At 58.8% G+C, this 13,663-nt stretch overlaps 1 protein-coding gene across 5 annotated transcripts in view; it reads right to left on the bottom strand.

The window, feature by feature from the left end:
• Nucleotides 1–13,663, bottom strand: part of IKBKG (inhibitor of nuclear factor kappa B kinase regulatory subunit gamma) — a 27,296-nt gene continuing 13,633 nt past the window's right edge. For 2 of the 5 annotated variants that reach the window (XM_074359615.1, XM_074359614.1), the window contains exons 4-10: nt 11,874–11,992; nt 9,400–9,552; nt 8,724–8,820; nt 7,532–7,675; nt 7,103–7,245; nt 6,869–6,930; nt 1–6,619 (exon numbers count right to left, since the gene is read on the bottom strand). In XM_074359615.1, coding sequence (XP_074215716.1) covers nt 6,477–6,619; nt 6,869–6,930; nt 7,103–7,245; nt 7,532–7,675; nt 8,724–8,820; nt 9,400–9,552; nt 11,874–11,992 — 861 coding nt within the window. In that variant the 3' untranslated portion in view covers nt 1–6,476. The remainder of the gene's footprint in view (nt 6,620–6,868; nt 6,931–7,102; nt 7,246–7,531; nt 7,676–8,723; nt 8,821–9,399; nt 9,553–11,873; nt 11,993–13,663) is intronic. The other 3 variants (XM_074359618.1, XM_074359616.1, XM_074359619.1) reach the window with 3 other exon arrangements.

Raw genomic sequence — 13,663 nt, 5'->3', positions numbered from 1 at the left:
TGGATTTACAATGGAGGCTTTATTATTTTTTTATTGAAGTGTAGTTGCTTTACAATGTTATGTTAGCTTCTGGTGTACAGCACAGTGATTCAGTCATACATGTGCATGGTCCTTTTCATACTCCTTTTCATTGTAGGTTACTACAAGGTATTGAATAGAGTTCCCTGTGCTGTGCAGTAGGTCCTTGTTTATCTCTTTTATACATAGTAGTTTGTATCTACAAATCCCAAACTTACAATGGAGACTTTAGATGAAGGAGGTGATGCTTCAGCTTCAAGCTGAACAACAGAAATCAGCCATGCAGAGACTGGGGACAGGGCACACTCTCCATAGGGGGGCCAACAGGGACAAAGGCCTTAAGACACACTCGAGGAAAGGGAAAGGAGGTGACGTCAAGAACTACAAGAACTCTTGGCAGGAACACTCCATTCAGCTCCTGGCTTTCAGGGATGGCCAACACTGAATGCCTTCGAGCAGCCTAAGGTCACATCCCTGGGATGGCCCAGCCCCCTTGCGAGTTCCTGCCTGAGGAGACAGGGCTGGCAAAAGAATTCACTATTAGTTCTAGCCAACCCCTGACACAGCCACCACCCCCCCCCCTTAGAGCCTTTCTGCAGACGGCTCCCACCTGTGAATCCAGCCTCTGTCCCTCTGAGATGTCTCTGTACCTCCTACAACCCAGCAGAGTCTTTCCCGGGGACCTGAGAGCCATTCCTTTGAGATGGAATCCTTGGAAGGACGGGAGCCTCGGTCTCCCGGTCTCCGGGCCGGATGGAACCCCAGCTCCCATGACTGCCACCCACCTCGTCGCATGGACCCTGACCCACCCTCTGTGAGTTGTCGCCTGAGCCCCTGCTTGCTGTCCCCCACCTCACTGTCCCTTTGGAAGACCAGCGTGTCTGCGCAGATCAGATCTGCGCTCAGCACCTCCCCTGCTGTCACCAGTTGCCAGGTAAAACCTGCTTTAGGCCTTTCCCCGAAGTCCCGCTGTGCTTCTCGCTGACACTGGTGCTGTGCTGCTGGCCTGGGAGAGAGACGAGGATGGCAGGAGGGCGCTCGTGTCTAGCGGGGACAGAGGCTCCGTTTAGCAGAACGAAACAGTCGTGCAGACGGACAGTGGTGATGGTTGTACAATAGGAATGTGCTCAGTGCTGCTCAAGTGCACGCTTAAAATGGTTAAGATGGTAAACTTGATGTGATGTGTACTGTGCAATTTTTTTAAAAAACAAACACCCATACCACAGAGTGTTTGGAGAACAGCTTCGAAAATCAAATTTCTAACTCAGCTTTTAAAGACTGAATTGCTGGTTTGGAACTCTGCGCTTTTAGGTTCACAGAACCGGAATCTGCTTTGGGAGCACAAGTGGACGGCAGTCCGGACACCCTGACACAGCCTCCCGAGCAGTCAGCGGCCAGCGTGTGCGCGCGGTTTGCTTTGGGCGACATGGCACAGTCCCCGGGGATGTGCTCCTAGAAGCCAAGCTCTGAGGAACTTGAGTCGCCATCAGTGCTGGCCCATGACTTGGTAACACAAGCACTTCCAGGACCAACCCCCGGGTCTGCCCCAAACCCACGTGCTGTGCGAGCACACCGGAGAGTATGGCTCAGGGTGCAATGTCTCACTTCTTCCTGATTTCTTAAAGCAGGGGCTTCTCCTCCCTGAATGAAACATGGGGTCTGCCAACCCTGTGCTTAGCAGAGCAGCTAATCCAACCAAGAGCCCTGGAACCCACGTCACGGAGGACCGTGTTTAGAGTGCCCGCGTCAGCCCCCAAGTCTTGCTAGACGCTTACAAAGTCACCTTTGCTCTCCATCCGATGTTCAGTTGATTGCGCTCAGCTGCTCTCCAGTGTGAGGGTTAGTGGGGGAAGTACAAGCGCAGATCAGTGTGCAGCTGTCTGAGTATCTAGACACTGCTAACCTCGACGGGGCCAAAGAAGTGTTTGCAAATTAAATGAGACAAGTCAGCGAAGGCCCAGGATGGCACGCCCCGGGAGCACGCTCCCGACTCCACACGCCTGGAGTTCTGGACACCCCGCCTCATGCTGTAGCACGTGCTCTGACTGCAGGTTGAGATGTCTGCTCTGGAGGCTTGTGGTTTCTACCTCAGCGAGTGCATCCCAGCTCAACCTTGGGCAAGGTCACGAGAGAGCAGCCCTCGCCCACGGCTTCACCCCTACCAAAGACTGAGACACTCCGTGAAGTGGAGGGAAAATGTGCAAACTCTTGCCTGCTCTCAGGGACGACTCAAGCGGAAGTCCAAACTTTGAGGTTCCCATTTCCTGGATGAGGGGCCTGAGGCTCAGAAAGGAAAAGTCACTAGCCCCCCATCAAACTGCAGCCGGGAAGGCCTCCCCGGCGAGCCCCCCTCGCCGCCCCAGGGCCTCGGCAGCCCGCGCAGGGACACATCACTTCTTCTCGCGCAGGCCTGTCCCCTCTCTAACGTGTCCGTCGTCAGCTGCCGACGGAAGGCCTCCTGGTCATGACGTTGGCAGAGCTGCAGCTGCATTTCCCAACGGGAAGGAACAGACTCGCTGCCGCCTCAGGCCTCCTGTAAAACGGGGCTAGACTCCCCGTGGGTAATGGGTTGAAATGTGTCCCCCCCGAAGAAGATACGTGGGAGTCCTCACCCCCACCGCCTCAGCATGTGACCGTGTATGGGGACGGGGTCTTCACAGAAGTGGCCCAGTTCAGGTGAGGTTACTAGGGTGGACCCTGCTCCCGTAGGACTGGTGTCCGTATTCAAAAGGGAAACTTGGAGACGCAGCCAGGCACGGAAAGAAGATGAGAAGACACAGGGAGAAGACGGCGTCTGCAAGCCGAGGGGACAGGCCTGGAACAGGTCCAGCCCTCAGGGCCCTCCCAGGGAGCCGACCCTGCCTGCACCTCGATCCTGGACTCCGCCTCTGGAACTGGGAGACAAGACACCCCTGTGGTTTGCCCCCACCCCGTCCTGGGGTGCTCTGTCACCAGCCACTAGTGCAGACAAGGCCCCCGAGCCCACCTATGCCAGGCCGACTGCACTGGGACGTATCTTTTCTAGGTATCCAAGTGATACGTGTAAATTCCACGCATCTAGACAAGACATCAGCACACGAGGAAAACTTCCTCACAGGTGATCCGAGCACCCACAAGCGTCCCGAGGGTGGCCGTCTGGGCACCTGCAGCTTTTACGTTTTTATTGGGGTCACACTTTCTACGTGATTTTGTCTATTGGCTTTTTCACACCAACATGCTACAGAGTGTGTTGCAGGTGACGAGGTGTCCACAGCACTGGCCACACGTGCCCATGTCATCCAGAAGCACGGCCTCTGATGTCACCAGGGTCTTTGGCAGCTACAGACGAGGGTGTGGTGAGCACTGGCACGGGGCCGAAGTCACTGTGAGTCCCCGTCTGTCCCAGTTAAGGACACTGAGGAGGCTTCGAAGTGCCCAGTCCACCCCGCCCGGCCACTCTCATGGAACGGGCGACATCCCAGGCCTGTCCCTGCACCTTGCCGGCGGGGCACCGGAAGCCTTCGCTTCTTGCTATTTGGACATTACTTTCTCTCAGGGAGGGAGAAATGCTTTCTTACTGAGCTCATCTGATCAGTCATCTGGATTTCTCCTCCACACGGCCGTGAAGATCGAGGGACCACAGCTAGCGAGGCAGGCTGTTTCCCTCCTGGGAGGAATCCGACCTCTGGTTCCGGAAGGCCAGCCTAAGGACAGCCGGCAAGAAGGTGGAATCCCTCCCCTCTGGGCGAACGACCTGGTTTAACATCCTTGGTCTCTAATGCACCGTCGGCCCGCAGAAGGAAGGAGGCAGGTAGCAGGGGCGCCCAGCCTCCAGGAAGAGAAGGTTCAAAAGGATGGTGGTTCCCAGCCGACGCCTGCTCAGGTGGCCCGGGGCCCCGGCAGGGACCTTTGTCAAGCTCCCAGCTGCTTCCACCGGGCAGCCGCCACCGCCAAAGCCCAAGGAAGCTCCTCAGGGAGAGAACGTCCACCTCTCTCGCCGCTCCCGGGCGTCAGCCCCCCTCCAGAAGGGGGGGGGGCTGGGCACCGAAGGGCGCCTACGTGCCTGTGCCCCCCCCCCCCAGAAGCACAGAACCCGTCCCTGCACAGCCAGTGGCCACTGCCCAGGGTGTGCGCGGTCCAACAGCTCTGTCGGGCCGCGGCCCACCCCCTGCTCCTGCCCACGTCCGCTGGCCCCAGCAGTGTTCAGCTGGAGATGAGATGTCTTAAGAACAGTCCCCCAGCTGGCCAGGGCCCTCCCCACGCCAAACTCCAGCTTTCCTCACCACAGAGCACCATGGGCCTCTGCAGCCCCGTAGCCACCGTCACTCCGGGGAACAGGCCCTCAAACCGAGCTGCAGCTCCTGGGGACACCTGCCTTCAACTGCATCTGTCCTAATCTGTCGCCCCAGAAGATACCCCTGCTCTGGGTTGAATGGCAGCCCAGGGAGATGCACCCATCCTGACCCGCGGCACTTGTGACGGTGAGCTTACTTGGGCAGGGGGTCTTTGTGGGTGTGAGGAAGGTGAGGATCTCGAGATGAGAGCATCCTGGACAACACAGGGGTCCTAAACCCAATGCCTGGTGTCCTTGTAAGAGACACAACAGAAGACACAGGCTTCTGTGAAGAAGAGAAAAGGCCACGTAACCATAGAGGCAGACGCTGGAGCAGCATAGCTGCCAGCCAAGGAACTCCAAGGACAAGCAGCAGGAGCTGGGGGAGAGGCCTGGGACTGACTCCTGCAGGGCCTCCAGACGGAGCCAAGCCCGCCCACACCCAGACTTCACGCTGCTGGCCTCCAAAACCTTGAAAAAAGGAATTCCTGATGTTTTAAGGCACCAAGTTTGTGGTCATGACAGCAGCCCTAGGGAAGAACTCCATTCCCCCCAGGTGGAAAGAGCTCTTGTAGAAAAGCTGCAGGGTCAGGATGGAAGCGCAGCGCGTGTGAGCAGAAAACCTGCCTGTGCTCTCCTGAAGGACACGGTGCGATTAGACACTTGGGCTTCCGGACACGGAACAGACCCTCCCGCCCCAACAGAGGCCAAGAAAGCCCCCAGCCCAGGCTTGTTTTCAGAACAGGCTGCTGGCTGGGCTGTCTTCCAGCCTGAGACTTGTAGCCTGACTCTAGTCCGCCCTCTCGCTGCCCCAGGGCAGGGAGCCCTGGAGAAAACCCAGGGCTGGATGGGCGACACCCGATCCCCAACCAGGGGAGCCTGCAGGCGTGCGGGGAGGCCAGGGCACCGAGGGGCAAATGTCCTCTCCTTACTACAGCTGCAAGGGTGATGCCCACGGCCCTGACAGCCTAGGAAGGATCAAGTCCTGTGAAACAACAAGGCCAGGTCCCCTGGTGTTGATAATCTGCCAGAGGTTGCCAAGTGGCTTGTGTTGGCAGGGCCAGGGCTCTGGCGGCCAGTGCGGGGCATGGGAGATGAACCCGCCACAGCGTGCGGAAAAGGAAAGGAAAAGGATGTGTGTGGGAAGCGTCCGTCCATCTGACCAAGAGGTGGCCGCGACAACTCCAGAGCCCAGGCCGTGGAGGAACAGTGGAGAAATGTGACCGCACGAAGACAACAAACTCGAGTCCAAAACACACCGGAACCAAGACAGTAGGAAAAGATCACCGCAACTTCGACCACATGCAGGAGCAGGTCCCACTAACAACCAAGAGCTCCTATAAACCGAGGAGAAAAGACTACAGCTCAGCAGAAAAATGGGCAGAAGAAACGGGCGAGCCGTTCATACCAGAAGAACTGGAAAGGACCCTGCAAGCTTGGAAAGATGCTCAAACTCACTCTTAACAGAGAGCAGGCCCCAGCCCCCAGGCGGGACACCCCTCACCTGGGGCAAGGCTCCGGGGAACCCCGGGGAGGAGAAACCCCGCCTGGGGTGGAGGAGACGCGGGCACCGCCTACTACTCCCTTTGCACTGGTGCCGCTTCTAAGAATCCGACCCAAAGGCGCACGTGATCGATGCAGGAGGGTCTTCACTGCGGCGATGTTTATGACAGTGAAAAGACTGATTGGCAAGAGCCCAAATGTCCATTAGTGGCAGACAGGCTGTCCACCGCGGTGCCGCGGACGATGGAACAGCACACTGGCCGTAAGAGGGCTCAGCACAGGAGCCTGGGTGGGAGAAGGGTCCAAGGGTACTGGCCATCTCAGCCTGGGGAGCCGTTCATGCTGAGGGCCCTGGCCTTGGTTCTTGACTCCGTCAGTGCGGGGGGAGGGAGGAGTTCCAGAGGCGAGCAGTTCAAGCGGACAAAAAGAAGAAAAGGAGCCGAAGGTCAGGCCTGGCTCGGGCTCCAGGTACCCGGGAAAGGGCAGACCAGCGGAGAGGGGTGCTGAAGCGTGAGGCCCTGCAGCTAGCTCTTGGGGCTCAAAGAAGGGGGCCCCCTGTCTGTCGGCCGGCCCACGATGCAACAGCAGGCAGGCAGGTGGGGAGAGCGGCAGCCCGGGGCAGCACACAGCTCCCAGTAGAGCCCTAGTCGATGCACTCCATGACGTGTATCTGCAGGGTGTCTATGTCAGGGGCCTGATACTGGCACTTGGGGCAACAGAAGTTGAGTGGCTCCTCAGGGGGGCTTCTCCTCTGGCTGGGCAGGGCCAGTTGAAAGGAGTGGTGAGCTGGGGGAGAGAAGAGGTGCCAGTTGGGGTGGGCTGTGTGTGTGCCCCGTCACACAGACTGCACAGAGGAGAGGGGCAGAAAGTCCTGAAACTCAGTGGGACCTTGGGATCTCGCCACAGCTCCTCCTTCAGCCCCACCCCGGGATGCACAGCGCAGAGGAACTCTGGGGAGGCCAGACATGACTGCCCCTCACAGAATCCTTCTCCCAGCACCCGCCCTGCCCACCCCTCCTCTGGCAGCCCACTCACTCGAGGCAGGGGCTAAGGGGGCCTGGGAGACCTCTACGTGTCGCTTCCTCATGTCTTCAATCCTTTGAGAAGAGAAACAGTCCAATGAACACACAGGAGTCAGTCTCTGGCACCAGAGATACAAGCTGATGGCAGGCCAGCCACCGGGGCAGGAGGCGGGGCGAGGCCAGCTCACCCACCCGGACAGGCCCCAGGCCCCGCCCCACCCCTCATGGGCTCCACTCCGAGGCCCACCTGGCCGATTCCTGGCAGCTGGTCTTTAACCTGCTGTACTCCCTCTGCAGCTGCTCCAGCTGCTCCTGCAGGAACTCCTTCTTCTCAGCCAGCTTCTCCCGGGCCTGCCTCTCAGCCTGGAAGTCCGCCTTGTAGATATCCGCCTGGCAACGACAAGAGAGGGGCAGTGTCCACCGTCTGTTGGCCACATACAGGACACTCCATGCTGGACACAGGGGCAGTGGCAGGGAGTGGCGCAGAGCCCGCTCCTGCCCTCCCAGAACTCATGGCATGAAGTCACCCCAAGGGCATCGAGAGGTCGAGAAACATCGCAAGAGGTTCAAAGAGCTTCTGAGAAGCCGCTGCAAAACAGCAGCAGACACGCCAGGTCCCAGTGCCAGCAGGCCCAGTCTGGTCACCCACATGCCGGCCACTGGGCAGAGCCCTCACCTGGGCTTTCAGGACTGGAACCGTCTCCATCACGATCTTGTGCTGCTCAGCCTCTTCCTTCAGTTTGTCGATCAATTCCTGTTTGGCCACCAGGGCCTCCTCGGCCTGCTGGAGCTGCTGCTTGAGATCTTCCAGCTGCGATCCCTAGAGGTGGGCAAGGGGGAGCTGACGGAGCCCCCAGGCCAGCTGCTACTCCAGGCCAGAAGAACCAAGAGGAATGAAACATCGGCCCTGGCCGGCCTGTACTGGGGTGATGCTAGCCACAAGACGCCCCTGTGTCCAGGGCACAGGAGAGGTGGAGGCTGGAAGACGTCTGCGAGATCGTCTGGCACACGCTCCCCACAAGGCTGACGTTACCTGCCCAGCTGGACAGCCCTCCTCTAACCCTTCAAGGGACAGGGGTCAGACTGCCTCCTAAGGCTCCCTGCTCTACACTAGGCTGGTCTCCCACACTGATGCTCCACCATGTACCTGCTAAGCTGAGACCCACTGGTCCTTCCACTCTGCCACCTGGTCAAAGGTCTGCTGGTCCCCTACAGTTGCCCCCTGCTCCCCACACACACACAGACCCACTCACACACAGATGCACAGACATGCACCCACCGCCAAGCCTTCCCTCTACAGATCAAATGACCACAGTTTTATAAGCAACTCTTCCTCATGTGGCCCAATTTCACGCTGTACCCTTATATCTCTCCTGGGTCTAGTGAAGTTTGACTACATCCTTCTGAAAACATGACCAGTAGAACCTGCACCCAGTACAGGTCCGAAGAATACAAACTAGAAATAGGCTCCCAGCCAACTTCAACGTCGGTATGGAAGCCTTCCCAGGCAAAGTCAAGCCAGGAGCCCAGCTGGGGACGCCCGGCAGGACGCCGACTGACAGGAGCATGTTCCTGCCCATGCAGGGAGCATCCCAAGGCCCCGCCTGGGTCGCTGTTGGCGGCGAGCGGCACAGCCATTTCCCGGCTCTGAGCGGTCACTCTGTGGCCCTGACAAAGCTCTAGGATGAGCTGCGCGTCCCTCCCACAACCCGACTCCGTCAGGCCTACTAAGGTAGAGCCTTGCGGGCCGAGATCCCTGAACCGGGGGCAGTAGGCCCTGGGCTCTTCTCCGCCCCCGAGCCACGGGGAGGGGGGCGAGGGGGAGGGCAGGCAGCCCCGGTAGCTGCAGCGGTGCAGCCTGCACTCACTCTGCTCCGCTCGCTGCTCACCGCGCCGCTCTTGATGTGGCTGTCGTACTCCTGGAAGAGCTGGTGATAGGCCACCTGCAGCTGGGCCAGCTTCCGCCTAAGGAGAGGGAGGCACGGCTGGTCCTGATCCAGAGCTGCTGTTCCTGCTTCCAACGCCACCCTTTTTCTTCCTGCCACATCCCCAGACCAGAATGTGGTTTCCAGGGTGGCTTTGAGCCTTAAAGGCCGTCAGGCGTGAGGCAGGCTTTGCTAACTAGTTAATGTCATTTTCCTTCAACTGAGGTTTTTGAAAAGTATAAGAAAGGTTTATAATAAATGGAGCTGTCCTGTACTCTTCAGAAAAGTCACCTTCGGGGGTGAGTGTAGAGCTCAGGGGCAGAGCGTGTGCTTAGCCTGCACGAGGTCCTGGGTTCAATCCCCAGCGCCTCTGTTAAGGGGGAAAGAACAGTCAACTTCATGAAAAACATAGAAAAGCAGGGTGACCATTCGAAAGACAACTCGAAAGGCAGGCCAACAAAAAAAGGATCCCAGATCGGATGCTGTTAACGTGCGGGCCTGAGGCTGGAACGTGGCTACGGACTGGAGAATGGACAGTGTCACCCAGCAAAGATGCGCCATTTGGGGGTGACCATGGTGGGGGACACAGTTGGACCCCCAGAGGGCAGAAGGCACTCACTTCTCCTCCGAGGCAGCCTGGCGCTCCATGCGCAGGGCGGCCTCCATGCTCTGGTTCTGCATGCGCAGCTGGTCCACCTGCACGCTGTGCCGCTGCTGCAGCGCCTCCCGCTCACTCTCCAGTTGCCGGGCCTGCTCGCTGGCTGCCCGGGCCCTGGCGGGGGGGCGGGGGGGAGAGGTCACAGGATCCCTGCTGCACAGGCAGACTGCCAGCAGCAGAGCGCCAGAAGCCGGGAGCGGGGAGAAGTCAGAGTGGAGTGTGACCTAGAGGGGGAGACCTCCAGGTGTCACAATGGAGGCACTGTCACTGGAGACAGGGACAACGGCAGGGCACCTGGTTGGGGGTGGCACATATGTGTCAAGGCAGGGGCCCACAAGGCCACCAATTGTGGACTGCGAGGACACCCGGGCCTTGGGTTCGGGCTGATGACACCCATCAGGGAAGCCCTTTTGAAGGGCTTGGTCCCGGGGGAGAGGAGCCCAGGGAACTGCCCAAGGAGTGCTGACAGGGGACCAGAGCAAGCCCAGTAGAGGGGGCTGGGACAGACTGGAAGGAAAGGAAGTAAAGACAGCCAGCAAAGACGAGCCTTTCTAGAAGGTGGGGGTGGGGGAGGTGAGAAAGGGGATGGGGCAGGGGGAATGGCCCTTTCCCTCCCCATCACTGTTCTAGAAGAGGCAAGGAGGTGGCTGGTCCACCTCAGCGGCTCATCTGGAGTCCCAGAAGTCCACACCCACAAGCACAGCCTCCCCTTGCCCACCGGGGAGACAGCCAGGGCCTTGACAGAGAATTCCTCTTGCCATTGGCACTGCTCCAGTGGGTGTGGATGCCAAGATGCCCAGGCCCCCAGGCCCCTGTCTCCACACTTACACCCCACACAGCTCCCTAAATCTCTAGGTGCACCCTTTAACCACGTCACCATGCTGTCCCCAAGGCCTTCCTCAGTCCCCACTGTGGGGCAACACTGGCTGTTTCTGCATGGGAGGTGGTGTTTACTGAGAATCTCCACTGGTCTCACCTGCCAGGCGCCCTAGAACAAGGAAATGGGCCCTTCCAATGTGACAGGCCTGGGCTTCAAAGAGCCACCATGCATACGCAGTTTGAAGCTGTTAAAACGGCCATGCCAGCCAAACAGTGAGACAAGCAAGAGCCTGGCCTGAGAGGCCCAGCTCAGCACTTAAGTGCTCGAGCACGTGGCAGAGGACAGGACAGGACAGGACCCAAGAGCCTACATCCTGTAGGGTCATTAATGGACCAAAATCGGCTGCAAAACTGCACTCATGGCATCAGGCATCCAGCAGCTTCTTTTATGTGCACAGAAAAAAAGATATGCAGCAGAGACACCAAACTGTCTTCAGAATTACACGTGTGCCTTTCAGAAAGCTGGGGGCACAGAAGAGGGAAGACAACAGAATGTGGTCGGCCAGCCTTCCGTGTGCTCCTCCGGTGCAGCGTTTCCCAGGGGGAAGCGGGCTCCCGCCTCTGGTGATGGGAGGGGCGTCTACACCCCCCCCCCCGCCCCGTGGAAAGAATAAAACCATATGAGCATCTCAACAGATGCAGAAAAAGCTTTGGATAAAGTTCAACACCCACTTACGGGAAGTTCCTGCCGGCTCCTCTAGCCTCCCTCAGGAAGGTGTCCCCGACCCTGCCCAATGCGCCCTGATCCCCCACAGCCCTGGGAGAGCTGGGGCCACCCCTGTCAGCTGCACCCAGCCTTCTGGAGGGCAGCAGCTGGGCGCCCTGACGATCACACAAACAGCCACGCCCTCTGACCCAAAGACCCCGCTTAGGGGAAGGCACTTTGCAGAAGAGAGCTAGCGGCAGGCCCAAGGCTGGCAGCTTGGGAAGGGCTGGCTGGTGAAGTTGGCCTCATGGTGGTGCCCAGGCTGCAGGCTGGTGTGAGTCCCCTATGCTGACATGACATGTTCCCGACTGATCAGGATGGTCCCCGGGCCTGGACCAGTCACACAACAGAGCGCATGCCTGGTCGTGATTGGCCCTCAATGAAACCCGGGGCACCCAGTCTCTGGGTTCCCTTGGAGGCCAAGGGATGCATCTGCCGCTGCTGGAGAAGGGAGAGTGCTCAGGGGGTCCCTCAACGGAGGGAGACAGGGAGCCAAGGCATGGGGCTCTCCACCCCAGACCCATGTCCTCTGTCCTCGGGCGTCCTGGTATGTGCCCTTTGCTGTGACAAACCTCAGCTGTGGGGGCACTGAGCACACTTCCCTGTGGATCACAGGGGTGCTCTTCCCCCCACCCCACGAAAATGCTCCCTAAGGGAATCATCCCAATTCCAGCAAAAGGTCACAGAGCCCACAAGTGCCGCTGGGACCCAGGTCCCAAACCCCCAGTCCCCAGCCCCACGACTTACCTACTCCAACGGCCCTGTGCACTCCAGTCCGTTCTGTCCCAGAGGAATTCTCTGGAGGCCCCTCAACTGTCTCATTCTCCTCAGGCCTTCCCTCCCCACTCACCTGCTCTCCAGAGCCTGCCGCTCCTTGGCGGCGGCCTCCAGGCGACTCTGGCTCTCCTGGAGCTCCCCCAGCAGGGACGTCACCTGCGCCTTCACTGAGGCCTTGTCCTCGGCCATCTGCTGCAGGGGAGAAGGCCGCCTTCTGTCAGCAGGGCTTTCCTGCTTGCCGCCCACCCCGGGCAGCCCCGAGCCCCAGGGCCACCTGGAAGCGCTGGGACGCGTCACCCTGAGGCTTCTCTCCTGTCCTCGGTGCCCCCACTTCCCTCACATCTCACCTGTGGAAGCTTCTCCACCGTGGCAAGGCAACTGAGGCAGCAGAGAGGGACCAAGTCCCAGGAGCCCACAGTCCCAAGCCCCTCCTCACCCCTGCAGATGAGGCCACTAGAGACCCAGGGACACAAGTGCACAGAGATGCCCCGAGTCTCCAAGGACCGAGCCCAGAAGGAATCTCCCTGCCTCTCTGAGACTTGGCATCAAGGGAGGTAAGACTCAAACACGGCCACAAAGACACGTACTCCAATGCCCTAGGCCACTAGAAGGTAAGATGGACTGACACTGTTTCCAAAAGACCTCCACTGGCGACAGAATTCAAGAGTTGTCCAAACTCCGCATCGCCCAGACTCCCTCATCAAACTGTCCAGACCCAGGTCCCCTGAGACCTCAGGCAGTTCAAGCCGAGGGTCAAGCCTCAGTCCCCGCATCCCCGGCCCCTCCGGAGGAACCCCTAGGTAGTGACCACCCCCCTGCCCTCCTCGTCCCCACCCTGGGTTCACGCACGCGGGCACGCGCACAACACACCTCCCCACCCACCACTCCTGCCCTCTCCTTTTCAAGTCCAGTCTCAGGACCACGCCTCTTCTCCATGTCCATGCACATGAGGGTGATCTGATCTGATCTCTCAAGGCTTCCAATACCCTCTACAGGCTGCTACCTTCCAAATTTGCACCTCCAGGACAGGTTCCTCTCCTGAACCCCAATGCAGCTATCCAACTGCCTGCCCCACCTCTCCACGCCAATGCCTGTCAGCAGGCCCTGTCAGCTAATGCACCCACTTCAACCCACCACCGCACCCACCCGGGCTCCGCGTTTCATTCCTGTGGCTGTCAGAGCCAGGGCTTAAGACAACAGAAATGTGCCGTCTCCCAGTTCAGGAGGCCAGAGGTCCAAGATCAAGGGTGGGCAGGGTTGGCTCGTCCCAGAGGCTCTCGGGGAAGAGTCCGTCCTGGGCCCCTAGCCTGGCTTCTGGAGGAGGCCAGCATCCCTGGCGTGTGGGGCAACATCTCCACTCGGATACCTAATTCTCTAGACAAAACCGTGGAGTCCTTCTCGAGTCCTGTCTCTCACAGCTCACACCTAATTCATGCAGGAATCCTGTCAAAATGTATGCTAGACGCTACCTGATGACACTAAGCGGCCGTCACTAATGAGTGTAGGTGGGATGGTGGTGCAGTGGTCATGCTCCTTTCGGAGGCATTTCTTAGAGATGCACAAGGGAATATTTACGAAGGAAATGAGGTGATGTCTGGAATGTGCTTCAAAACAATGGGGTAACTCCTGGGTATGCAGCCAAAATAAATGAAAACACACATCCACACAGGAATGCTCATAGCAGCATTACTCCTGACAGCCAAAGAGTGGAAACAACCCAGCTGTCCAGTAAATGACAACGGAGTAAAGAAAATGTGGTCCCTCCATCCACGGGAATATCGTTAGACCATAAGAAGGAGCCAGGGACTCGTACAGGCTACAACATGGATGAACCTCAAAAACACGGTGAGTGAAGGAAGGGTT

The sequence above is a fragment of the Camelus bactrianus genome, chromosome X (genome assembly GCF_048773025.1).
Source record: "Camelus bactrianus isolate YW-2024 breed Bactrian camel chromosome X, ASM4877302v1, whole genome shotgun sequence".
In the NCBI taxonomy this organism is placed as follows: Eukaryota; Metazoa; Chordata; class Mammalia; order Artiodactyla; family Camelidae; genus Camelus; species Camelus bactrianus.
Note: the sequence above shows the minus strand (reverse complement) of the source record. Positions and strands in the feature narration are given on the sequence as shown.